General features: G+C 58.7%; 3 protein-coding genes across 3 annotated transcripts; 1 reads left to right on the top strand and 2 right to left on the bottom strand.

The window, feature by feature from the left end:
- Window positions 1-1718: 1718 nt before the first annotated feature.
- On the top strand, window positions 1719-3863 carry AVP (arginine vasopressin; the record flags this gene model as incomplete). Its single annotated transcript, XM_084247531.1, has 3 exons — window positions 1719-1838; window positions 3311-3512; window positions 3676-3863. 3 exons carry the CDS (start codon window positions 1719-1721, stop codon window positions 3837-3839), a joined length of 486 nt encoding a protein of 161 aa, XP_084103657.1. The 3' UTR covers window positions 3840-3863.
- Window positions 3864-12937: 9074 nt separating this feature from the next.
- Window positions 12938-13725, bottom strand: OXT (oxytocin/neurophysin I prepropeptide; the record flags this gene model as incomplete). The annotated part of the gene is made up of 3 exons (XM_084246463.1): window positions 12938-12993; window positions 13072-13273; window positions 13606-13725. The coding sequence occupies 3 exons, from the start codon at window positions 13723-13725 to the stop codon at window positions 12938-12940; spliced, it is 378 nt and encodes a 125-aa protein (XP_084102589.1).
- Window positions 13726-22247: 8522 nt separating this feature from the next.
- On the bottom strand, window positions 22248-23756 carry MRPS26 (mitochondrial ribosomal protein S26). Its single transcript, XM_084247166.1, has 4 exons — window positions 23493-23756; window positions 23224-23370; window positions 23015-23138; window positions 22248-22478 (listed from the first exon to the last, which is right to left on the bottom strand). Exons 1-4 carry the CDS (start codon window positions 23711-23713, stop codon window positions 22344-22346), a joined length of 627 nt encoding a protein of 208 aa, XP_084103292.1. The 5' UTR covers window positions 23714-23756; the 3' UTR covers window positions 22248-22343.
- Between the last annotated feature and the right edge of the window lie 2632 nt (window positions 23757-26388).

The raw sequence follows: 26388 nt of genomic DNA on the forward strand, positions 1-26388 counted from the left end.
CCTCTCCTGCCGCCCGCTGCTCCCCTCAGCAGTGTACTTCGGTCCTTCTGCCTGTTCCGTTCCCCGCTCTGTCTCTGGTGAATCCTCTCACCACCACCCGCCCCACCCCCCCAGGCACCCCAGGCACCTCTGGCCTGTGCCCCAGTTCTTGTATGCATAAATAAATAAATCTTAAAAAAAAGAAAAGAAAATAGTAGGTGGGAAGGTGCTTGTGGGGGATGGTGGGGGAGGACTGGTCGCAAGAGACATCCTCTCTTTTCGATGACATATAATCGACATCTTGAACCGAGGTGTGGGAGATGTAAGGATGAAGGTGTGAAAGTGGTTTTGATAAAGGAACACACAAGGGAATGGGCCGCACATGAGGCAGCGAGGCCCACATACACCCCCAGATGCCCGAATCACGAAGGCACAGAGAGGTCGTGGAGTGACCGGCCCAAGTCATGACATTTCAAGCAACAGAGGCAGAGTTGGACAGACCACTGTCCCCACGATGTTCCTGCAAAGCCTGGTTTCAGGTTCTGAGAGTAGCACCAGCCCCCTCCGGCACTTGGAGGGAAGGAAATGGCCGTGTCCCTGGGAGTTCCTCGCACACCCTGGAGAGAAGGCCAGGAGTCTGGGGCTGTCAGAGCTGCAGGCTGAGCCGCGCCCAAGAGGTGTAGTGGGACAGCTAGGCCGGACCCAATGACCCGCGGGGTGCTTGGATGGCCTGGGAAGGGAGGCTGGGGCGCCTTTCACCTGTCAAGCTGAGGTCATGAACCAAAGGCTGCTCTTTCAGACTAGGCCCATTGGCTGTGGCTCCTCACCTCCCCCGGCCCCAAAGCCCCAGTGCTTCCTAGACCTGAGATGCTGCCTGACTTGGTCCCCACAAACTAGGGTCCTGGCGGAGGTAGGGACTGCGCCAGGCTGGCTGCCGGGTTCTATGCCCCCCCCCCCGACACTTTGGCACCATACTCGGTCTGGATTTCTCTTTCCTCTAGTAGAGGTTCCCCCACACCCAAGTCCTGCCAAGGTGGGGACTGATGGGAAACAGACCAAGAAGCTGCCCCAAGGCCCTCAGTCCCTGAAGCCTGCTCTGGGTGTGCAGAGAGTGGGGGCTCCCCTGCCTCCCTGGGAGCCTGATCCACTCGCCTACCCCGGGGGGGATGCCCCTTCTGACTCCATCTTGGCCCCTTCCCTCCACGGCGGCGACTGCCAAGTGTCGTTTCCTCTCGGGTGGCGCCAGCACAACGCTCCCTTCTCACCATCTTGGGTGTGTCGCTCTGGCTTGTTTGTCCTTTTCCCAGGGCTAACCCTCTGGCAGGGCCCTCCAGCGTCTCACTGTCCCGCCGCTTTGGGGCATGTCTCGCCCCCCAGCCCCTTCTGGGCGGCCAGATGCCCAGAGACAGCTGCAGGCCACCCTCCGCCTGTCCCTCCCCAGAGAGCCTCAGTCACGGTCGCAGCAGCTCCTGTCACATCGTGGCTGCCACATGGGGCCAGTGACAGCCCGGAGGCCAGCGCTCCCCTCCCCCGCCGCCCCTGCACACGCGGGCCCACGTGCCTCCCCAGATGCCTGAATCACTGCTGATGCTGCAACCTGGCGGCCCTCGGCTCCGGGGGAGCCACTGGGGAGGGGGAGGCCTCACTTCCGAGAGACACCTGCGACCATAAATAGGCAGCCCGGGGAGGCGGCAGCGCAGTGCAGCCTCCGAGCAGCCACGCCAGCCACCTGTGCCAGGATGCCCGAGGCCATGCTGCCCGCCTGCTTCCTCGGCCTGCTGGCCGTCACCTCGGCTTGCTACTTCCAGAACTGCCCCCGGGGCGGCAAGAGGGCCGCGTCCAACCTGGAAGTGAGAGAGGTATGACCGACCTGGCCGTCTCGGGTCTCGTCTCGGGTCTCGGGGCTGCTGAGGGGCAGAGTCTCAGGCTCACACCAGAGGGAGGAGGTGGGAGAGGAGGGCCCGGGGGAAGTGCCAGCAGAAGCAGGTTGGGCATGGCCAGGCTGCCGCTGGGCAGGGTAGGTTGGGCTGCAGGGTCTGGACACTGTCCCCTCCTGGGCAAGGTCTGTAGGAGAGAGAAATGGTTCCCTGCATCGCACCTGGGGCTGAATCTGGGGATCAAGGTCTCCTCCGTGGTCCAGGCCTCCCGGGTCCTCCCTCCAGGCCTGGCCAGAGCAGAGGAGGGGCTGTGACTCAGTGTCCACAGCCCCCCTATCCAGCGTTTCCTCGCCACGGCCCCTGCACCCCCTCCAGAAGATGCCTTGCTCTGAGCTCCCCTGAGCGGGGAAGCTTCCAGGCAGCCCGCCAGGAAGTCCTGCTGGGTACCGAGCCCACTTCCCTCATGCTTCGTGTCCGGGGGATTCCTTTATTCTCTTTCAGCAAAGCTGAAGGAAACCCAACCACCCACAGTCAGTTCTGCTCAGGCCACGGGGTGTGTGTGTGTGTGCGCGTGTGTGTTCACTTTTGAGCTGTTGAAATGGGTAGGCGGGCAGCCCACAGACTACCCTTCCCTCTGCTTGGCCTCGTTGGGGCCTGAGTCCTGCAGGTGTCTCACCATCGAGTCTCAGGCCCTGGCGGTCTGGTTAGTCCACAGGCAGGTGAGGGAGGCCAGGTCGCCCGGGGAGGCCCAAGGAGCGGCGGGAGGGGCTGGGATGGCGCCTAGGCCAGGGCAGGGAAAGCGCCCCAAGGGCCGCCAGTGGTCAGGAGGGGTCGCAGCCTGGGGCCTGGGACAGGTGCTGCAGACAGGCCTGAGCCGCGGGCACAGGATGAAGATCTGTCTTCGGGGAGAGGTGGTGGGTGCCGAGATGCCACACAGGGGTGCTCCCAGCTGAGAAGGGTCTCCCCGAGCTGCAGCCGGCAGGAGCGCCCCCTCAACAGGGAGGGAGCCTGCTGCGGGCTCATTGCGAGGGGTCTTCAGCCGCCTGAACTGGGGAAATGGAGCGAGTTTAGGAGAGTTTGGCTGCAGTTCTGGGAAGGCTTCTGGGTCCAAAGCCGAGCCCCAGGGGCCCAGAAGCTCGGGCGCGCCTCTGCCCGGCCTCCCAACCTCCGCCCCAGCCTCCCTGCCTGGCTCGCCCACCCTCCTCGCACCCCCGCACCTGCGCGCGCCCCCCACCTGCGCGCGCCCCCACCTGCGCGCGCCCGCTGCCCGCGGCCCCCACCTGCCCGCGTCCCCCACCTGCGCGCGCCCCCACCTGCGCGCGCCCGCCACCTGCGCGCCCCCACCTGCCCGCGGCCCCCACCTGCCCGCGCCCCCCACCTGCCCGCGCCCCCACCTGCGCGCGCCCCCACCTGCGCGCGCCCCCACCTGCGCGCTCACCCCGCCGTCCCGCCAGTGCCTACCCTGCGGCCCCGGAGGCAAAGGGCGCTGCTTCGGGCCCAGCATCTGCTGCGCGGACGAGCTGGGCTGCTTCGTGGGCACGGCCGAGGCGCTGCGCTGCCAGGAGGAGAACTACCTGCCGTCGCCCTGCCGCTCGGGCCGCAAGCCGTGCGGGAGCGGGGGCCGCTGCGCCGCCGCCGGCGTCTGCTGCAGCCAAGGTGCGCGGCGCGGGGCGCTGGGCGCGGGAGGCCGGGGAGGGCGGGAGGCCGGGGAGGCCGGGGAGGGCGGGCGGCCTGGGGTCCCGGCGAGTCTGGTCCCGGCGGATCTGGGGCGCCGGCGGGCTCGCCGCCCGCACCCCGCGCTCAGACCCGCCCCCCGCAGAGAGCTGCTCCGCCGAGCCCGAGTGCGACCCGAACCCCGGCGTCCGGCGCGGCGCCCTGGCCGGCGACCCCAGCAACGCGACGCGGCTGGACGGGCCCGCGGGGACCCTGCTGCGGCGCCTGGTGCAGCTGGCGGCGGAGCCCCCGCAGCCCGGCGCCTACTGAGCGCCCCCCCGCCCCCCGGCACCCCCCGCCCCCCCCTGAGAAATAAACCTTCCCGCGCTGGCCGGCGTCTGTCTCCGTTTCCGAGGAGGGAAGGGGAGGCGCGGAGGGGGGTGCGGACCCCTGACTCCCAGCCCCGGGCTCTGGGCGGACCCCCTGGAGGACCGCAGCCCCCGGGGAAGCCGCGCTGGGCCCGCGGAGCTCGGGGAGGGCGCGGGGGCCTGGGCGGGGCGCCCGGGGCGCGGGGGGGGGAGGCGGGAGACGCTGGTGAACAGGCCCCGAGACCGGGACGCAGGGGAGACTCTGAGTGGCAGAAGGGGACGCGCCAAGGGGTGGCCCCGAGTCCCTGTCCCCCCTTGCATCCCGGGAGGCTGCGGCACCGCAGACGCCCAGATCCCCAGCCCTGTCGGTCGGGGAGGGGCCGTGACCCCAGAGCCGCAGAGAAGGGGGGGTCTTCTCAGGCCCACCCCCTCAGTCAGAGGGCCAGGCCGCCGGCGGCCCCCCAACCCCACCCCCCAGGCTGGCGGCGAGGCTGGAGACTCGGACACGGGCCTGAGACACACGCTGAGTCACAAATGCACCCAGAGAAACAGACACAGGAGACTCCACGGGGAGGTGTGCGCACACACGCGTGCACACACACACACGCGCGCACACACGCGCACACACACGCGCACACACACGCGTGCACACACACACACACGCGCACACACACGCGCGCGCGCACACACGCGCGCACACACGCGCACACACACGCGCACACAGTGCACAGGCCGCGGCACACAAACCACCTGAGGGCGCAGGTGTCCTGAGCGTCGGGTGGCGGCTCCGGTCCTCTGTCCCCGCGGTCACGGCTCTCCCGGCCGCGCCTTCATCCCCTGCGGCCCACGGGTCCCCTGTCCTGCCCCCCAGCTCCTGGGCTCTCTCCCGAGTCTCTCTCTGCCCCCCACCTCTCCCCCTTGCCTTTTCTGCCCCCCACCCGCTACCGCGGCTCCTCCCTCTGCCCTTTCTCTTTGCCTCTTCTTGGGTTTCTGGCTCCAGGACGGGGCGCCAGAGGCTGCGTCTGCCCTGCAGCCCCTGCTGACCGGGGCGCGGGGCGTGTGGGCCTGGAGAAGCCGCGCCCTGACCCCGCGCCCTGCCTGTGACTCAGCCTCAGTGGCTCTGGCCAGGCCAGGCCCCCGAGGGCAGGTGGCCTCCCTGAGTCTTCCCGCAGCTCCGCCTTGCTGTCCCCGGCCCCTCACCGCCCCTCGTGATGAAGGCCCCTCGGGGAGGGGGCTCGGGATCCCATCGGCCGCGCCGCCCTGATGTGCTGTCCCTGTCCTGTGTGGACGCGGGGACAAGGCCGCAGGCCCAGGGAGCAGGGCCAGACCCGATCAGCCCCCCAGAGAGGCAGGGGTGGTGGCCCTGCACGCCAGGCCTGGGGCTGCGGTCCCGCAGGCCCCTCCTCCCCCGGGGCCAGGCGCTTCCACTCCTGGGAAAGGGCAAGCGTGGGCCCGACCCAAATCACAGCTCCCGGGACGCCGCGGGGTGGGGGGGGTACAGCTCCTGCTCCGTGAGCTCAGCCCCCCACTCGCAGGGAGCTTGTGCACGTGGGTGGCCCGGGTCAGTAGGGAGTGTGCAGCCGCCGCTGCACCTGTTCTTCCCGCGGGAAACTCTTGACCGTTGTTGCCCAAACCTCGTCCTCTGCCTGCACTCAGGACCACGGCTTTGTGTTGCATCGGGCTACGCTGTCAAGTCTGTCTTCTCTGCCTTAGATGCCTCTCACTTCTTATTTTCCCTTTCCTTTCTGTCCTTTGGGGCTTTCTCTGCTAGTCTTTCCCCAGCTTCTTAAGCTAAACATTAAACTAATTAAAAAACAAACAAATTGCTGTCTTATTTTCTGTGCTTACCTGAAGCTGCACACTTGCCTCTGGGTCTTGCTTTCTTCCTTTTCACACTGAGTCTCCTCCTCCCCAGCTCTAAATAGTTGGTAATTTTTTTGATGATTGTCTCGTTAACCCAAGGGTTATTTTGTAATAAGCTTTTAGAGTGCAGGCCTGGATTTCCTTCAACTATTCTTCTGTTAACTTTAATTATATCCGTGAAGGTCAGAGGACAGAGTCTGCATAATATTGACTCTGAAAATCATCTTCTTTTGTGTCAAGTTCACAGCTGACTTTTGTGAGTGTTTCCTATGTGCTTCCCCTAAATGCACACTTTCTCTAGCTGGGGTGTATGTATTTATGCGTTCAAATTTATTTATTTTTAAGAATTTTATTTTTATTTTATTTTTTTAAAGATTTATTTATTTATTTATACAAGCACTGGGTACAGTCAGAAGCGCGGGAGGGTGAGAGAATTCACCAGAGCCAGAGCGGGGAGCAGAGCAGGCAGAAGGACCGAAGTACACTGCTGAGGGGAGCAGCAGGCGGCAGGAGAGGTCTGCGCGCCATGCGGGACCCTCCTTCGGTGGCCGGGGAGCAGCCAGGGATCGAACCGGTGCCGCAGAGGCCACGGGCAGCTTCGCAACCCAGCGCTCAACCGCTGTGCCACCGGGGAGGCCCTACGTATATATTTTAATATCTAGCTTGCTCCATTTTTTATTTAAAGGCTCTTTTCCTGTTTCTTTTTCTTTTTGTATTTAAGGTATGATTACCATATGGTAAAATTCTTTTAAATATACAGTTCTATGAGTTTTTTGTTATTCATCATTAAATTTTTAAAGATTTATTTATTTATTTATCCATAGAAGAACTGGGGTATAGGCCAGAGGTGTGGGGGAGGGGTGAGAGGCTTCACCAGAGACAGAGTGGGGAGCAGGACAGGCGGCTAAGTGTATTTCAGTACATTCACTGTACTGCACTGTGCTTACTGACACAAGTTTATGTCATCTCTGTATGAGAAAGTTTTCTAAGTGGGGGCCTCCCTGGTGGCAGATGAGGTAGGAGAAGCTGGGGCGTGGCTTCTCTGTGCTATTACGTCACCTGAGTTCGACCCGGCCAGGGAGGTGACCTCCATGGCGCAGCAGACCTCTCCTGTCTCACCCGCTGCTCCCCTCAGCAGTGGATTTCAGTAGATCTGCCTGTTCTGCTCCCCACTCTGTCCCTGGTGAATCCTCTTATCCCCCACACCTCTGGTCTACACCCCAATTCTTGTATGCATAAATAAATTTAAAAAAGTTCTCTAAGTGAGTCCACACAGCTTAAATGTGTGTTGTCCCAAAGTCAACTGTAGGAAGTCTGGGAATTAGACTGTGTGACTCTTCCAACTTTGTCCTTTTTCAAAGCCGTCTTTGACCATTTTAGTTCCTGAACCTTTCATGTCAATTTTAGAAGCAATTCAATGATTTCTATCAAGAAAACCCTTGTGCGATTGTGATTGGAATTATGTTGAATCTATAGATCAGTTTAGGGAGAATTGAAATCTTCACTACGAGGAGGCTTCTGAGCAATAAACAGTGTCGCATTACCCGGGTCTTCCCCTACTCATTTACTTATTTTGTGAGCATTTAACCGTTTCCGGCACACAAATCTGGTGCATAATCCACAGAACATGAACTATTCAGGCACTACGTGTAACGTGTTTGTTATACGTCACTACATACAATGTATTTGTTATACGTAGCTGTCCTCGTCAGATGGCTTTATTGTGTGTGTGTCGCTAGTACATAAAGCCTGTTGAGTTACATATTAAAGCAATATTATTTTACAACATTGCCTTCTTTTTCTCTGCATTACTAAGTGTAAGGGCCAGGACTGGCCACAGTGCAGGTTTTCCTGATCCCATGCAGACCGGGTAAAGGAGGAGTCAGACTCCTCAGTAGTTTTGCAGGTCTTTTATTGGGGTTCAGCGGGTATATGGCAGGCAGGGGTGCTGGCTGGGGGGCTGGCAGGCTGGCAGGCCTCCCAGCCCCCAGCAAGTCTTCACTCTATCTGGACACTCTGGCGTTCGTTCTGCTGCTTCTCGGCTTCTCTTTCGGCTTCTGCTGCTGCTGCTGCTGTTCCTGCTCCTGCTGCTCCTGCTGCTGCTGGCGTCCCCGTGACGCCGCCCTTAAAAGCAGTCTTAACTCAGCAGAATCCCATCTACTTATGCCCACACCCTATTCCAGGTGCCCGCCATCAGGCATGCGTTCAGGACCACAAGGATCCATCATCTATCCTGATGGCGGGAGGGCAGAAAAGCCTGACATTTTCTTTACCCTACACTAAGCCTAGTCTTGTGTCGGGCAGGCAGGCATGTTATCCAGGAATCTCGCTTCTGGGTGGTGATGTGGGCTCACAGAGTACCAAAGTTGGGGGGCGGGGAGCTAGAGGTTTGCAGGGTCATTCCATAAGGACCAAAGACCGTGGGACTAAGCAAGGAAGGAGGATGGAGGATGATGGAAACTTCACTTCTGCGCAGGGCTGGCCGCTGCCGGGGACACTCTTCCCTTTCCCCCCACCCCGCACCCCGGCTTCTCCTAGCTCATCTGCAGTAGATGACAATGTAGGGTAATACGCTGACTATAATGTCATGTATGTGTTTACATACATGCCTCCATGCTGCCTGGGAGGGGACGGCACAGTCAGACCTGTGTTGTTTTTTATTAAAGATTTTTTTTTAATTTATGCATTCAAGAACTGGGGTACAGGGGCCTCCCTGGTGGCGCAGCAGCTGAGCACTGGGTTGCCAAGCTGCTCACAGCCTCTGCAGCGCTGGTTCAATCCCCGGCTGCTCCCCGGCCACAGGAGCAGGGTCCCACATGCCGTGCAGACCTCTCCTGCCGCCCGCTGCTCCCCTCAGTCCTTCTGCCTGTTCTGCTCCCCGCTCTGGCTCTGGTGAATTCTCTTGCCCTCCCGTGCTTCTGACTGTACCCAGTGCTTGTATAAATAAATAAAATAAATCTTAAAAAAAAAGAACTGGGGTACAGGCCCGAGGTGTGGGGGGTGAGAGGATTCACCAGAGACAGAGTGGGGAGCAGAACAGGTGGATCCACTGAAATCCACTGCTGAGGGGAGCAGCGGGGAGACAGGAGAGGTCTGCTGCACCATGTGGGTAGCTCCCTGCCTGGGGATCAAACTCATGCTGCAGTGGCTGCAGATAGCTTCACAGTGCTGACTCTTAACCCCTTGTAGGATAAAGAAAATGTCAGGCTTTTCTGCCCTCCCGCCATCAGGATAGATGATGGATCCTTGCGGTCCTGAATGCATGCCTGATGGCGGGCACCTGGAGTAGGGTGTGGGCATAGGTAGATGGGATTCACCTGAGCTAAGACTGTGCTTTTAAGGGCAGCGTCACGGGGACGCCAGCAGCAGCAGTAGAAGCCGAAGCCGAAGCCGAAAGAGAAGCCGAGAAGCAGCAGAATGAACTCCAGAGAGTCCAGATAGAGTGAAGACTTGCTGGGGGCTGGGAGGCCTGCCAGCCTCCCAGCCCCCCAGCCAGCACCCCTGCCTGCCACATACCTGCTGAACCCCAATAAAAAACCTGCAAAACCACTGAGGACTCTGACTCCTCCTTTACCCGGTCTGCATGGGATCAGAAAACCTGCACTGTGGCCTGTCCTGCCCCTACACCCCTTGCGCCACCAGGGAGGCCCCAGGTCTGTGTTTTGAGGCTGGGAAATACTGCCTGGCGTTTGAAGGAAAGAATAGGGCAGTGGGTGGGTGTCTGAGAGGGTGAGGGGACCCTAAAGTCTGTCCCCAGGTGGGGAAACCTAGGCTGATCCCTCAGCTCTGCGTGAGCCAGAGTGTTGTAGAGCAAATGAGTTAAAAATCTGGCTTTTTGTGCCCTCCCGCCATTAGCATCTATGACCAGCACCTGCAGACCTGCACGTGCACCTTAGGGCGCAGCACGCAGGGGGCATGCGCATATGTAAATGGAGACACCTGAGCCGAGGGCACGGGCCTATGGGGCAGCATCCCTCTGCCCGGGGCCTGCAGATGAGAGGAGACAGCCAGGGGAGTTCTGAGAAAGCTGGTCTGTGCCCCGATTCAGCATGAAGGCCTGGGCGAGTCCACCCAAGTCTCCAAAGTTACCTTTTCATCTGGAGCACTGACCGTGGACCTCCAGAGCTACCTCGGATGGTAGCAAAACAGGCGCCCAGGACACCCCGGGGAGAGCAGCCGGCTGGGGGTGAGGGCTGGGGGTGAGGGGTGTGTGGGGGCTTGTTCTGCACGTCCCGCTGGTCCGGCAGGGGGCGCCCAAGCGTGGAGAAGGCACACATCTGCAGCTGCGTTGCTGTCTGGAGAAAGCGGGGTTCCTGCCGCGGCTTACCCTTTTGTTCTGTGCGGGACCTAAGACCTCTCGGGAACAGGCGTGGATGACTCACCGTGTCCGTCCGGCCTTCACCAGAGCTGATGTGAATAGGACTCCTCCGCCTTGAGCACCTCTTGTTCCTTCCCCTCCTTGCCCCCAGATGTGGCTCATAGGAGGGTCACCCCACGCCCCCCAGTGTAGGTTGCTCTTGGCCACTGGGGCTTTCAATAGCCTCATCTCTATTCTCTTCATACCGCTTAGTGATGTTGGGCACAGGAGGAAACCCCCCACCTCTTTGGGGTCTCCTGAGGCCGGATGAATGAGCAAATCAACTTCGGTTAGATTAGTGGGAGAAAAAGATGGATGGCGCAGCGTGTGTACTTACAGGACTAAGATCTAAAATAAGTGGGGCCACCAGGGGTTCGTGTCCTGTGTTCAGGGACCTGGGCCATCAAGCTAAGAGGAGGGGGGCTGACTTCATGTTTATTCTAAGGGTAAAAACATGGGGTTCCCAGATAGAGAGTACGTGTTCAGTGATGAACTGGTACCTAGATGACACCCCCAAACGTATTTTTCTAGGGGACGGGGGTCACACTTCCTTAATTAGAAGGGGGCAAAGGCCTAGCGAGCGATGGTCTCTGATGAGGGGAAGGGCAAGGAGAGCACCTCGTGTGACAGGCAAACCCCCCTATGAAATGGGGTTGCCTGACTGGGGGTCCTCACCCGCGCGCTTAAAGGGGACTTACTGATGCTGAACTGCAGACGCACACGAAGCTTGATGAAAGGTTTATTTACAAGGGCGGGGGAAATGGGGAAACGAGTAACTCAGGGAGACAAGAGGGAGATGAGTGTGTAAATGTGTCCTGCCCGTTCCGCTGACCTGGGACCCCAATGACCCGCCGAGCTGGTGAAAAACCAGCAGGCCTGGAAGCCAAGAGGGGTACCCCCCACCCCACATGGCCCGTTACACACCCAAACCCAGAGCCTAGTTGCTAAACTCCGCCCTCAGGTCCCCGCAGCCTCCCCTGTGGTGATGATGGGCGTTGTGGTTCCCAGTGCGGTGGGGTGGAGTCCACAAGCCTGTGGGGGGTTTGCTCAGGACCCCCTTCCCCCCAACAATGGCTCTGAGCTGAAGCTAATCTGCATCTTCACTGTGATAGGAGTTGCTCTGAGACTCTTCATTCACCTTCATTGCACACTAACAGGTGACACCTGTTGAAAAAGACCAACTTGGACATTTGGGGAAAAGCTACCTGACCCTTTGTGGGGAGACTAATCCCGCAATACCTCTTTTTTTTTTTTTTTAAGATTTATTTATTCATACAAGCACTGGGTACAGTCAGAAGTGCGGGAGGGTGAGAGAATTCACCAGAGCCAGAGCGGGGAGCAGAGCAGGCAGAAGGACCGAAGTGCACTGCTGAGGGGAGCAGCGGGCGGCAGGAGAGGTCTGCGCGCCATGTGGGACCCTCGCCCGGTAGCTGGGGATCGAACCGGCGCTGCAGAGGCTGCGGGCAGCTTCGCAGCCCAGCGCTCAACTGCTGTGCCACCGGGGAGGCCCCCGCAATACCCCTTAGTAATAAAATCTTTCATTAAAAAAAAGTTTATTCCAGTATAAAGCATACAGAGAAGTGAACAAAGCACATGTACGCAGTTTGATGAATTTTCGTAACATTTTATTTTACCAAAGCCTGTTTCCTCAACTTCCAGGCCAAGAAGCCGAACAACCAACACCCCAGCAGCCCCCATCACCCCTTCCAGTCACCCCCCCCCAAGACCCCGAGCAACTAGCTTAGTTTTGCCAGTTTTTATAATTTATATGAAGAACATGGTAGAGTCCTCTCAAGTGTATCTTTCCTCCCCATCAGAGCCCCACATCGAGCAGGGCGTGGTGCTGTGAGAAAGGCCTCGAAAAGACATTTTACGAATCCCTGACAGAGGCCCTGTTCCCGTCATCTGGGGTGTGAGTGTGAGCTCGGGCCAGGGCGGGCCTGCCCAGGGCACGGGCCAGGCAGTGAGGGGCTGTTCCCGGGGAGGGGAATCTGGCGTTTATTGATTCCCAAAGGCTCAGGCAGGAGCAGGCGAGAGCGGGGTGGCGGGGAGCTGCCGGCATGCTTTCTATTTGCTTGGTCACTTCTGTGGCCGTGGGCTCTCGGGAGCCCCTGTCCCACCAGGCCCAGGGCCCCTCACATTTCTTCACTGTTGGGCAGGAGCAGGAGCAGGAGCAGGAGCAGGAGCAGGAGCAGGAGCAAGAGCAGGAGCAGGAGCAGGCCTGCTGGGTTTTTCCCTCAGGGTTTGCCCAGGACTCCTTGACCCACCCCCAGGGAGCAAGTTCCTCACGTCGAGGGCCCTGTATCCCGGCTTGGCCACCGCTTTTGAGCACCAGTGGCCCCCTGTGACCTGGCAGCCCAGTTCCTTGGAAACTGGGAGACGTCGAAACTGGGAGACGTCCCCTCCCCCAGCCCTGGCCTCAGGTGCGCTCAAGCCTCCCCCCGGGGCTCGGGAAGCCCTTCCCTGCCGCTGGCACCCTCCCCTTCCCGGGTCCCGCCAGGACAGCAAGCCCCGTCTTCTGCCGCCCCACGGCTGCTTTGCGGGTGAGGCCGCAGGCGCTTTCCATCTCTTGTCGGCCCCGGGCGCCACCCCCGTCCCGCGCGCCCCCCGCGGCCTGCGGCTGGGGAACAGCCCCCCCCCCCCCCCCCCCGGGGCTGCTGATTGCCGACCCCTGCTGCGAATCGCCCGGCGCTGGAGCCCAGCTGGGCGCGATCTTCTCTCCCCGAGACCCGCCCAAACCATTTCTCACACCGGACGCGGCTGGAGGCAAAAGGTTCCGCTTTATTTTAAGTTCATGGTCGCGGGGGCGGCTACGGGGGCGCGAAGGGGGCGCCTCTGGCTCAGCGCTGGGGGAAGGCGGCCTCGGGGTCGCAGGCGGGGTCCACGCGGCAGCCGTCTGGGGGGAGAGACGGGGTCAGGGGCTGCCCGGCGGGTCTCCCGGCCCCCGCCCGCCCCCGCGCCCCCCGAGGCTCACCCGGGCTGCAGCAGACGCCGGCGGCGGCGCAGCGGCCCCCGCTCCCGCACGGCTTGCGGCCCGAGCGGCAGGGCGACGGCAGGTAGTTCTCCTCCTGGCAGCGCAGCGCCTCGGCCGTGCCCACGAAGCAGCCCAGCTCGTCCGCGCAGCAGATGCTGGGCCCGAAGCAGCGCCCTTTGCCTCCGGGGCCGCAGGGTAGGCACTGGCGGGACGGCGGGGTGAGCGCGCAGGTGGGGGCGCGGCAGGTGGGGGGCGCGGGCAGGTGGGGGCGCGGGCAGGTGCGGGGGTGCGAGGCGGTGGGCGAGCCAGGCAGGGAGGCTGGGCCGGAGGTTGGGGGCCGGGGTTCCGGGCAGAGGCCGCCGGAGCGTCCGGGCCACTGGGGCTCGCCTCTGCCCCCCAAAGCCGTCAAAGGGCGGGAGTCAGAGCGCACGGAACGCCCGTGGGATGGGGCCGGGCTGGGGCGCCGCGGGGCGAGCGCGAGGAAGGGGCGCCCGCGGGTCCCCCGCACCCGGAGCCCCGAGGGCCGCGGCTCACCTTGCGCACGTCGAGGTCCAGCGCCGCCCTCTTGCCGCCCAGCGGGCAGTTCTGGATGTAGCAGGCCGAGGCGAGCGCCAGGAGGCCGAGCAGGCAGCAGGCGAGGCGGGGGCCGGCCATGGTGCGCTGCGCGGGCGGGCCGGGCTGTCGGGGTCGGGCGGGCCGGGCTGTCGGGGTCGGGCGGGCCGGGCTGTCGGGGTCGGGCGGGCCGGCTTTTTATGCCCGGGGCCGCGGGGCTGGAGACTGGCTAAGAGCGCGGCCGCATGGCTGGTCACGGAGGGCCGCCGTGGTCAGGCCGGTGCGCCCCGTGCGCCCCTCATTTGCAGGGGCGGGCTCGGGTCAAGGTCACGCGTTGGCTAATGGGCTGCGCCGGGAGGGAGCAGACGGTCAGGCGGGCGCCGGGAGCCTGTGGGGTGTCCTGTGCCCCTGGGGTGGAACGGAGAGTGTGTGGGGGGTGCAGTGGCGCCTCATCTGGGAGTGGGGGTGCGGGGTCGGCCAGGCCCCCCCCCCCCCCCCCCCCCCGCCTTAAGAGGCGCCGGGACAACACCCTTTCCACCTTCTTGGTCTGCCACCCAGGCACCCTTATCCCTGCTGTTAAGAAGGTGCCCGCTTCCCGAACCCCAGTTTCCTGGAGTCCACGCCACACCAACACCCACTGCCCTGCACGGAGAACTTGGATGGGAAAAGATCTTTTCTCTAACTTCTAACTGAATTTAGCATTTCTTTCCCCTGTGAGGTGGGCAACAAAGCCTGTGGGGCCGGTGACATTTAAGGCTTTGTCACCAACGGAAATGGCAGGTGTCCTCAGGCCTGTTTTAAAAAAATATTTATGCCTACAAGAACTGGGGTGCAGCCCAGCGGTGGGGGGGTGAGAGGATTCACCAGAGGCAGAGTAGGGAACAGAACAGGCAGCCTGGCTGTTCTGCTGAGGGGAGCAGCGGGCGAGACAGGCGCAGCTCCCGGCGGGCAGGGATGGCACCCGCTGCAGAGGCTGGAGTCCGCCTGCCAGCGCTGTCTTTCACCCGGCGCCACCAGCAGGGCCCCGTCCTCAGGACCACTGCAGCTGTCCCCGGATGTCACCAAGGCGCGCAGCACTTTGGAACCACGGCGGTGCTGGTCCCGCCTCTAGGTCCTATCAGTGCTCTAGGTAAAGAAGCACGTTGGTGACTCTGTCGTGACTTTGTTCTTACATTTTGATTCCTGAAGAGACATCTAATTGGTTTCTTGGTAATCCATGTCCTTTGCATTTAAAAAGGATGGGGCTTTGGGGGACATTTTTAATATGTCTCAAAAGGAAAATAATTAAAAGTAAGAAAGAGGTTGTACTGGTGAAAGGAGAGTGGGTTACCCCGAACAGGAGCTGCCCAGGGGGGATCTCTCTTCAAGAGGGGGCTTCCCGCTCCCCTGCTGGCAGTGTGGTCAGCACTGGGCCCCATCAGGGTCTGTCTCAGGTGCTGAGACCCCCCCGACCCCGGCCCAAGATTACCCCCTTCCCATCTTGTCCACATCTCTGACCTGTCCACTTTGGCCCAATGCGGGACGACTGTGAAGGACTATTTCAGCTGGACAGCCCTGTGGGGACAACGGAGGCCAGCATGGAAGTCCTCCCTCTGCCCCCTCCTCACTGGTGTGGGCCCAAGTCCTCGGTAATGGACAACCTGGGGACCCTAACTTGGAATAGAGGGAAGGAACAAGGCCAATGTCAGAACAGACCCTGCTGGGTCAGTTCCTCAATGTCACCCCTGGAGAGAGGGGCTGGAGGGCCCTCACCTCTCCTGCACTCCTGCTGACCCTCCTGGAGGAGGCTGCTGGGCTGCGCGGGCCCCAGGACCTCGTTGCCTGAGTCACTGGTGCGAGCTGCCCTCGCCGGCTGACCTGCATTACTGGTCAGTGGCCGTTCTCGTTTCTCATCCAAATCAGCTCATTGGCGCTGCAGGGCTAGACGACCGGGGGCCTGACCTCAGCGGCCTGTGCTGTGGACACAGTGACCTCAGCCAAGTCAACACGTGCACATACATCCCCTTAAGCACAGTGACGTCCGGGGCCGGTGCTACTCCCTCTGTCCATCAACTTGGCTGAGGGGGCACCGGTCTCAGTACAGATGCCTGGAAACTTCCTTTGCCAAACAGACAGAAGTCCTGGCACTCAGGGGCTTGTATTCTAGTGGAGGGACAGGGAGAGGTACTGAGCAACAATCACATGTCCGTAGGTGAGGAGGCAGCTAGTGCTATGGAGGAAAAGGGGGTGCTCTTGCACTTTAGGGTGTTCAGCGGCAGCTGCTTTGTGAAGATGTTCTCTATCACTTGGAGGGCGAGGAAAAAGGCGTGTGGATGTCTGACAGGGAGTCGTTTTCTATTGCTGTGTAATAAATCACCACACATTTATCCCTCAGCTTCTGTGGGTCAGGAGGCTGGCCAGGTCTCAGCAGGATATTGGGGGGCGTGTGTGTGAGTGTGTGCACGCGCGTGCGCTGTAGTTCAGGTGCCAATAAGGCCACACTCCCTTCCAAGCCCAGGAGACTGTGGGCAGAAGTCAGTTCCTTGCAGCTGTAGAACTTAGCGTGGCTTGTTTCTTCAAGACCAGCAACAGAGACCTTCAAGTCTCCAAGTCCCACGAAGCCTTTTACAAAGGCTCGCCGGATTAGGCCAGGCCCACCAGCATTATCATCCTTTTAACTCAGTGTCAGACTGACTAATTTGGATAGTTGGGCCTTCATTACCGCTGCAAAATTCCTTTACCTTGCAGGGTAATATAACCATGGAAGTGGCAGCCCATCCCTTTTGCCATATTCTTCTAATGCTTAGAAGAAAGTTACAGATCCTCCCCATTGCTACAGGAGATGACACAAAGGTGTGGATGCAGGAGGTGGGCGTCACAGCGGCCATCTTAGATTCTGCCTCCCAGGGAGGGCGAATATTCAAGGCAGAGAAAATGGCAAGTGCAAAGGTCCTGAGGCAGGACTGTCCAGCATGTTCAGGGAACAACAGTGCAGCCACTGGGCCTGGGGAGTGACTGAAGTCCCGAGGTCAGAACGGCGATGTGGGACGGGGTCACAGGGGGCCTCCATTTCAGGAGGAATGAGAGAGGGTTTGGAGCAGAGGAGGAACGTGATTAGGTTTATGTATTACTAGGCAGTGGCCAAGGGGGAGTCGGAGAGGCCTCTGCAGGGAGACACGACAGCTGAGGTGGGCAGGTATGGGTGAGAGGAAAGAGGAATGAAAACGCCTCTGAGGCTTTGGCCGGGGCAGGGGGAAGGCCTGAGCTGCCTCCTACTTCTCCTAAGTCCCAAGTCCCTCATCATCCAGCCAGACCCCTAGCTACCTGTCGTGAAGGTGATGTTTCTTGTGGAGCAGTAGCTGATTTCATTGCTTTCTGATGTTCTACTGCCTGCAGTTGTTTATTCCATCTGACTGTTAACGGGCATCTGGCTGGTTTCCGGTTTGGGGCTGTTACGAATAGTGCCCCTTTGCAATGTGTCTGGACAGTGATGTATGGAAATATGTGGACTCGCGGCGTGGAAATACTGGGTCACGTGGTGTATGTATGTTCCGGTCAGTGATGCTGCCAGTTTCCAAGTTGTACCGACTCGCATCCCTCCAGCATGTACGGATGTTCCCTTGGCGCCAGAGTCACTGGGTAAAGCCGTTCTGAACTTTAAATTCTAGTATTCTAGTGGGTGTCTATCCCATGGTTTTAATTTAAATTCCCCCAGGAACAAATGGCCAAGTACCCTAGCAGTTTTATTGGATAATCGCATAGCTTCTCTTGTGGTTTCCTCCTGGCTCACTTGTCTTTCTGAATGGATTTGCAGGTGTTCATTTTCTGTTTTGGCCAGGAGTCCTCTGTGGGGTGGACATGCTATGCATTTTTTTTTTTTAAGATTTATTTATGCAGGGCCTCCCCGGTGGCACAACGGTTGTGCGCTGGGTTGCGAAGCTGACTGCAGCCTCTGCAGCGCCGGTTCGATCCCCGGTTGCCCCCCAGCCACCAAAGGAGGGTCCCACATGGCGCGCAGACCTCTCCTGCCGCCCGCTGCTCCCCTCAGCAGTGTACTTTCTCAGCGGTGTACTTTGGTCCTTCTGCCTGCTCTGCTCCCCGCTCTGGCTCTGGTGAATTCTCTCACCCTCCCATGCTTCTGACTGTACCCAGTGCTTGTATAAATAAATAAATAAATCTTCAAAAAAAAAAAAAAGATTTATTTATGCATACAAGACCTGGGGTACAGGCCAGAGGTGCGGGGGGTGGTGAGAGTATTTACCAGAGACAGAGTGGGGAGCAGAACAGGTGGACTGACTGAAATACACTGCTGAGGGGAGCAGCGGGCGAGACAGGAGAGGTCTGCTGTGCCATGTAGGTAGCTCCCTGGCTGGCAGGGATTGAACTTGTCCTGCAGAGGCTGTGGATAGCTTCACAGTGCTGTGAAGGTTAAACCCCCTTTTACATTTTTGAGGGTTCTGTCCCAGTCTTGGCTTCACAGGTTAAACCCCCTGTGTTTAACCCCCTTGTGTTTAACCCCTGTGTTTAACTCCCCACCAGGGTGGCCCCCATGTTGTGCATTATAATAATGAACGTTTGACCCACCGGGATCTTTGCGAGGCACTAATTAGTTGTGGCTCCCCGAGATCCCACTCGTTCTGTCTGGTCAGAAACACTCCTTTTTTTTTTTTTAACATTTATTTATTCATGCATACAAGAGCGGGGTACAGGCCAGACACGCGGGAGGGTGAGAGGATTCACCAGAGACAGAGTGGGGAACAGAACAGGCGGATCTACTGAAATACACTGCTGAGGGGAGCAGCAGGCGAGACAGGAGAGGTCTGCCGCATGTGGGAATCTCCCTGGCCAGCCGGGAATCAAACCCACGCTGCAGAGGATGCGGACAGCTTCATAGCGCTGCACTCAACCACCTGCACCACCAGGGAAGGCCCAGAAATACTCCATTTGTGGTGACCGGGACCTAAGCTGAGCCAGGGCATGATCACACCCTCATTCCCATTTAGCCTTAACAAGGAAGGAGGTTCTGACACTGACTCAAGCTACAACATCGATGGACTTTGAAGGCGTGAGGCTCACTAGACAAGCCAATCACAAAAAGACAAATATCTGCATGATTCCACTTATAAGAGGTGTCCAGAACAGCCAAGGTCATAGAAACAGAAAACAGGAAGGTGTTATCCGGGCTTGAGGATGCAGTGAGACCTGGGCTGGTTTGATTTCCTGGGTAATGGCATTCTGGTTATGTTGGGGAATGACCTTGTTCTGGAAAGGTACATATTTACGTAGAGACCGTGAAGTGTCATATTTGCAACTTATTTTGAAACATGAGAGAGAGTATAAATGCCTAGACAGCAATTAATTTGAGGCAGTGTGGTTTTCCGGGAGACTGAGATAACAGCCGTCACCTTTACATTTTTGAGGGCTCTGTCCCAGCCTTGGCGAGACTGCCCTCTGCTGGACGTCCAGGGAGCTGCAGGGCAGACGGTGGCCTCCAACCAACTATTCCTTCTGAATTTGGCAGAAAATTCTTGGTCTGTGTATGAGTTTGAAGGTATTTTTTAGTTGAATTAAAAACAATAAAGGGAGCCTTCATGGTAGCGCAGGGGTTAAAGACAGCGCTCTCAAGCTATCCGCAGCCTCTGCAGCACAAGTTTGATCCCTGGTCAGCCAGGGAGCAACCCACATGGCGCAGCAGACCTCTCCTGTCTCGTCCCTGCTCCCCTCAGCAGTGTATTTCAGTAGATCTGCCAGTTCTGCTCCCCACTGTCTCAGGTGAATCCTCTCACCCCCCCACACCTCTGGCCTGTACCCCAGTTCTTGTACACATAAACAAATCAATCTTTAAAACAACAACAAAACCAATAATGGCAGGGAACATGTTTTAAGCACTTTCTGTGTCTCAAGTACTGAACTTAGTTTTACATGAATGTCTCATTTCATCACCACAGTGGACACACATTGTCCCTATTTTACTTTTGAGACAGACATAGAGACTAAGGTATGTTTCAAGGTCTCCCAGATAGTAGGAGGGGGGCTGGGGTTCTCTGCAGGCAGATGGCACCAGGAATGTAACCAGGAGTCACGTAGCCTCTCACAGTATTTTTTTAAAAGATTTTAAAATTTTATTTATTTATGCATACAAGAGCTGGAGATCAGAGGTGTGGGGTGTGTGTATGTGTGTGTGAGGATTCACCTGAGACAGAGTGGGAAGCAAAACAGGTGTATCTACTGAAATACACTGCTGAGGGGAGCAGTGGGTCAGATAGGAGAGGTCTGCTGCGCCATTTGGGTCAGCTCCCTGGCAGGGTATTGAACTTGTGCTACAGTGGTTGCCGACAGCTTCAGCGCTGAGACTTAACCCTTTGTGCCACCAGGGAGGCCCCCCTCTCACAGCAACTTATCTTTAATTTTTTCATAAATTTCAGGGCTGAAGCAGTGAGTGGAGGAATCATGTGAATATCTCTACCTCCCTTGGAGATTTTATATGAAGTCTTATTTCTATTTTTTTAAAAATTTATTTCATGCATAGAAGAGCTGGGGTACAGGCCAGAGGTGTGGGGGGTGAGAGGATTCACCAGAGACAGAGTGGGGAACAGAATGGGCAGACTGACCAAAATACACTGCTGAGGGGAGCAGCGGGTGAGGCAGGAGAGGTCTGCTGCGCCATGTGGGTTGCTCCCTGGCCAGCCGGGGATCGAACTCATGCTGCAGTGGCTGCAGACAGCTTCATTAGGTTGCATCTTAACCCTTTGTGCCACCAGGGAGGCCCAAAGATTCATTTATTTATGCATACAAGAACTGGGGTACAGGCCAGAGGTGTGAGGGGCGAGGATTCACCAGAGACAGAGTGGGGAACAGAACAGGCAGACTGACCTAAGTACACTGCTGAGGGGAGCAGTGGGTGAGGCAGGAGCGGTCTGCTGCACCATGTGGGTAGCTTCCTGGCTGGGGATAGTAGGGGCTGCGGATAGCTTCATAGGTTGCATCTTAATCCCTTGTGCCACCAGGGAGGCCCTGAAATCTTATTTCTATTACCAACTCAAAGGGGCCAGGAAGCCACGAAGTTTGATTTTATTTATTTATTTACATATATATATATTCATTTTAGAAGGACAGGTGTATTAGGAAAAGGAGAAAAAAAGAGAGGCACCTGCATAGTCACAGGCGGGCAGGAAGCTGCCGCTCGTTTTGCAAAGGGAGTTTTTTAAAGATTTATTTATGCATAGAAGAATTGGGGTACAGGCCACAGGTGCGGGGGTGAGAGGATTCACCAGAGACAGAGTGGGGAGCAGAACAGGTAGATGTACTGAAATACACTGCTGAGGGGAGCAGCGGGCAAGACAGGAGAGGTCTGTCGTGCCATGTAGGTCACCTCCCTAGCCGGGGATCAAACTGGGGCTGCAGTGGCTGCCGATAGCTTCATAGTGCTGTGACTTAACCCCTTGCGCCACCAGGGAGGCCCCTGCAAAGGGAGGCTTGTGAAGAAAAACACCTGCATAGTCACAGACCAACAAAGTGGCCACGAGGTATGATTTAATCAGCCTGTCACCCTCAAATCAGTCTTCCCCTTGACAGTAGTGATAAATGTCGGAAGATTATCCACAAACACTGACCTAAACTTTGCCAGGTCAGGAAGTAACTGAAATACTAGAACTTCGTTACTTAATTTTTTCCTCCTAAGTGTGGGTCAAAATGAGTAGCAATAAAATATTCAAAGGGACAAAGAAAACAAGACTATGACAAGCCTAATAAATGATGAAAGGGATATAGCACTGTTCAGGAAAATGGTGGCAGAGGCACAGCAACTCAGACTCAGGGAAACATCTCTTCGACCCTATCCTAGGCTTCATGGCCTGCATGCGAGTATGGGCCATGGCTGTGTGCTCCCCCCATTCAGCTTTGTGAACTTTATCCCAAGTACCTCCATTGCCCACAGGGCTTGACAAGGCCACTCTTGGTTTAGTCAAGAGTAAATCCTTTGTCAACCAGGGCGACTCAACCCTGCCAGCACCAATCTGGTCAGTGGTCCAAGGAAGCTGGGAGTGCCAGGCAGATGCAGGGACTGAGGCCATGGGTGGAGAGGGTCACTGGAAGAAGTGTGGTCTCCTGGCTTTCTGTGGGCACCACCTTTGCCAGCAAAGTCCAGGATCAAGCAGAAGCAGGTCTTTGGCCAGTGGTTAGCTTGTGTCTCAGGTACCAAGTGTTACCAGCTCCTGCCTGGAGCCCTAAAACTCTAGATCAGACGTTAGCAAGCTCCTTCCATGTAACACCACTGAACAAATTATTTTAGGCTTTGCAAAGTAGAGTAGATGGTCTCTGCTGCAATGACTCATCTCTGTTGTAGCATGAAAGTAGTCAACAACTGGGTATGGAAATGTTGCAATAAAACTTTATAAGGACAGGCAGCAGGCCAGACTTGGCCCATGGATTATAATTTGCCCTTGCTGCTGCTCAGGAGGTGACCTGGCTGGCCGTGGCTCTGGCCCAGTCTGCTCCTCTGTGAGAGGGAAACTCTAGGGTCTGGTGGTGTGTTAAGAGGTGCACCCGGGGCAGAACAGGGTACTATGTGTGGGTATTTCCCATCAAGTGGTAAGTGCAGAGGACAGAAGTTTTAAGAGTCACAATGGAATAGGTTGAGCTTTTTCCATTGGAAACACCAACTACTTTATTCCAGATGAGGCCCAACCCTCCTCTCCCCATACACATGCGGTCCCTGGGCAGGTGTTCTCCTCACTGGGTCCCTAGGAACCCTTGTGCTGTGGCCTGACCACCTGCCCTTCTCTGGTGACCGCCCAGTTGTAGCTCTTCGGGGAGTCCAATGCTTCTTGAATTTTTGCCTCCAGGTTTTCTCGGGTGATGAAGCTTTTCGCCTCCTCCTATTGGGAGAAAGGTCAGCTGGAGAGGAGCCCTCAGCATGGGTGGAGAGGCTCTAGCTTTCCCTGGGGAAGGCTGCCTGGAGCCCAGGTCCTCTTCGCCCTGCGGACCTTCAGTGGAGTAACAGCAGGCAGCTGCCTCACTCCTTCCTGGGGCGGGACAGTCAGCTCGCGGCACACACACCGGCTGTGGCAACACGGTGCCTCACTAGGTGGGCTTAGTCTCTCTCACTCACCCTTCTGTTACTCTAGCAACCTCATCCACTCTCACTGGATTTGCCATTTTAGCCCCGGCTTAATCCTTGAATGACTTCATCATCCTTAAAGTAAAATCCAAACTCCTGGTGAAGCACAGACGCTTGAACACCCCCCAACGTCAACTGTCCCCTCTGGGTCACCTCACCCGACAGCCGCACGCCCCACGAGCCTTCTCCAGACCCTCACCTGCTCTCGAACTCAAGTCCGCTCGCGCTCGCGCTCTCCGCCCCCTCCCGGGGCCCCCGAGTTCCCCGGCTCGAGCCCCGCGCCCGCACCCGCACCTGCAGCTGCTGCACTTCTCGCGCCTTGAGCTGCGCCCGGGCTTGCGCCTCCCGGGCTCGACGGGCCTGCTCCTCCGCCCGCCGCTGCTCCTGCTCCCGCGCCTCCCGCCGCAGCCGGGCGATCCTGCGAGGGGCCGGGGCCGAGGCTGAGCCGGCGGGTCTCCACCCGCGCAAGGGCGGCCCCGCCCGCCCGCCCCGCCCCCCCTCACCGCAGCTCGTGCAGCCGCCGGTTCTCCGCCAGGTTCCAGGCCATGAGCGCGCTGTGCTCGGCGGCGTCCTCCTGGGCTTTGCGTTCCGCCAGGACCCCGACGCGGGCCTCGCGCACCTTCTTCCGCACCTCGGCACTGAACTCCACCCTGGGTGCCCCCGCGCCCTCGTCGGCACCTTCCTCGCGCGCCCGCCGCCCCCGGCCGCCCGGCCCCCGCCGCCCCAGGGCCCCCGCCGCCCTCAGCCCCCCCACCCGCCCCGCCGCACACACCTCAGGGCGCGCACGGTCTCGCGGTACTGCCGGTAACGCTCTGTCAGCACGAAGAACTCCGCGGGGTCCACGTCAGGCGCCTTTGCCACACGCCCGACCTTGGACTTGGACTTGGCCGGGGGGTCATGGCGGGTCTTGCGGCCCCGCGCGGGCAGCAGCAGCAGCGGCGCAGGCGGCCGGCACCCGGGCCCCGCGCCCAGGCGGCTCAGGGCGCGCAGCATGGCCGAGGGCGTCCCGCGCCCCGCGTCCCCGGGCCCCGCGCCCCGCCCGCCGCCGCGCGTCCCGGGCCGGAAGCGGCCGCGAGGCACCCTGGGAAGCGTAGTCCGCGGCCCGCCCCGCCCCGCCCCCGGGTGGCTGACGGGCTCGGCCCCTCCCGAACCTCCCGGGCGGCCGGGTCTGCGTCCCTTCCCCGCCCAACCCTGAAAGGGCCGGGGAGCGGGGGAGAGGGAGAAAGGACAGAACTCGAGGGAACAGTTTCGGGGACCTCACATCTTTATTGGAGGGTGGAGGGGCGCGGCGCTCGGAGTCCGGTCTGCGGAGGGGGAGGGGCGTGCTCGTTCCCGCAGCGTCGTCCCGGCTCCTAGAGGACCCAGTCTGGGGGCGCTCCGGTTCCCTGCAGGGGGCGTTACCCACCCGGAACTAGCTTCATCTGTGAAACCCGAGCTCCCATCGGCTTAACTCAGGTGGTGAGGTTTTGCTTTATAGGAAGTTGCTATTTTCTCCTGTATTTATGGTGCTCCCCTGGTACACTTTAAAATACAATTTGAAAATTAGCAATAGGCCACCTCGCCACACCTGGCCTCGGCTCTGGCTCTGGGGAGTCCTGCAATCACTCAGGCATTCCGAGTGCACATGGCAGTGACCGCCCACGGGAACCTGCCCACCTTGACTTCCCTTGACTGTCCAGAAAGACGTCTGGGGGACCCCACCGCTGCCAGTGTTGTATTTATGAAGGTTTTTAGAACACTTATCTCTTACTCCACTAGTGGCTTCTAATCTTTTACTTTAACAAGTATTTTATAAACTGTCTAGAATTCCGGAAAAGGGAAAGATAGCAGAGGGGATGTTGTGGCAGGGGCCTCTCATTTCCCAAAACACCCTCTTACTCTACAGAGAAGTGGCCTCTCGCCCTACTTACCGGCAAAGTCTGCACTGGGTGCTGCTTCCCACGGAGGGGCCACTGGGCCACGGTCCTGCCCTTCCAGGGCACACTGTTCTCAGGCTTGGGGAGGGCATCACCTCGGAGGCTATGGGGAACCTGGCCAGTCCTGCCTGCTGCAGCCCAGGACCCCTCTTCAGAAGGGGGCCAAGGATACAGTATACCCTCCCTGCTCCTCCTCCTTCCCACACTCAGGCTAGGGAGACCCATTACCCACCTGTCAGCCTAGGGGCATATTGGGGGTACTGGGGTGAGCTGGAGGTCCGCTTTCCTCCAGGGTACCATCCGTGGGACCAGTGCTGAGCCCTCAAGGATCCAGGGTGAGTGGTCAGCAGCAGCAGCAGCAGCAGCAGGCCTAGCTGGGAGCTGGCCATGGCAGAGCTGTTCCCCTGGATAGTGGACAGCACTCCAGGGGCCTGTGGGATGGGTGTGCTGCCAGTGCTATAACCCTTCATCCTCCCATGCTAGGTGCAGCAGACCCAGGAAGAGAGAATGTTGGGCCTGGCTCAGGCAGCAGGGGGACTGGGAGGAGGAAGATGAGTGGTGAGCCATGCACCCAGGTTGGAGCCCCATCCAGGAGTCCAGCTCTTGCGGGGAACAGCCTGCTCACTTACCAGGGAAGAGCTGTGGATGCAGTGGCTCCTCCAGATGGCAGCAGGACCCCAAACACAGAGCTTGTGATTTATCCATCAGGCAGCTCCACCCCCTGCTCCTGGCCATCCAACCCCTTCCCTTTCCAGTGTGTTCAGCCACTGGCCTGGGGTCACCAGACAGATGCCCCCTCCCCTTGTCCTCCCAGGGACAAGTCACAGGACTTCTGCTCCAGCCTGGTCCTGATTGACGTCTCATCTTCCCACTTTCTAGGCTGTTTTCTCAAGCACCTGCCCTTAGGCTTAGAAAGCCCTCACAGCCCACCTTGAGCCAAAAAGGAATTTGCAGCCCAGAATAGGGGCAAAGTCTGTGGACTCTGAGTCCTATCCAGTTCAGGCCTCAGGGGAAGAGTGGGGAGCCCCACAGCCTATGAGGTGGGGGGAGGCTACGACCATCCTCCTGAGGACTTGTCTGCCTGTAAGATGTACTCGGTGGGATGGCGCTCACCCACAAACCTGGGCAGGAGGCTGGGTCACTCAAGGTGAAGGTGGGTATGGGTAGGCCAACCAGTCTACATGTGGGGTCCTTCCCCTCCAAGCAGGCCCAGGAGAGGGGGTCCAGCTGTGGGGGCGGTACAACCTCTGTGGTTATAACTTTCCCTCGTTTCCACCCCTCATCATCCTGTGCTTAACTTGGGACTATGCGTGGATTCTGGTCCAGCTGCCCTGGGACCCTAGAAATGGACTCCCACCTCTCAGTCTGCGTCAGCTCTGCTTTCCAGCGCCAGCCACCAGCCTCCGGGGAGCAGAGGCCTGTTTGCAGGGTTAATAGCTAATCTCCGCATTTGGGCTGACAGCGAATGCGAGGGCTGGGGTCAGGCCTGGCATCGTGGTAGCTGGCACAGGGAGAGCAGGTGCATCAACTCCTGTGCAGAGGTGGGGGATGGGTGGCGAAATGGGCATTTGCACTTCAGCTGCCCGGGCAGGAGGGCACATGTGATTTCCTAGTTGACTTCTTCAGCAGAGACGTGAAATGAATGTGTGTGTTGTATGCTCAGTTGTTTTGGGAAATACAGATTTTTGTTCCTGTATGTAGTGGTTAACCTAAGTCATTTTTAGAACATTTGCTTTGTGGCATAGTGAAAAT

This window comes from Talpa europaea, assembly GCF_964194135.1.
Source record: "Talpa europaea genome assembly, chromosome: 11".
NCBI classification, from domain to species: Eukaryota; Metazoa; Chordata; class Mammalia; order Eulipotyphla; family Talpidae; genus Talpa; species Talpa europaea.

Excerpts from the sequence above, each read along its gene's own strand:
- MRPS26 (XM_084247166.1), bottom strand. The coding sequence starts at position 23,713 with ATGCTGCGCGCCCTGAGCCGCCTGGGCGCGGGGCCCGGGTGCCGGCCG. Across the intron at positions 23,371-23,492 it reads GAGACCGTGCGCGCCCTGAG|GGTGGAGTTCAGTGCCGAGG; the intron begins GTGTGTGCGGCG and ends GGGGGCACCCAG. Across the intron at positions 22,479-23,014 it reads GAGAAGTGCAGCAGCTGCAG|GAGGAGGCGAAAAGCTTCAT; the intron begins GTGCGGGTGCGG and ends TTCTCCCAATAG.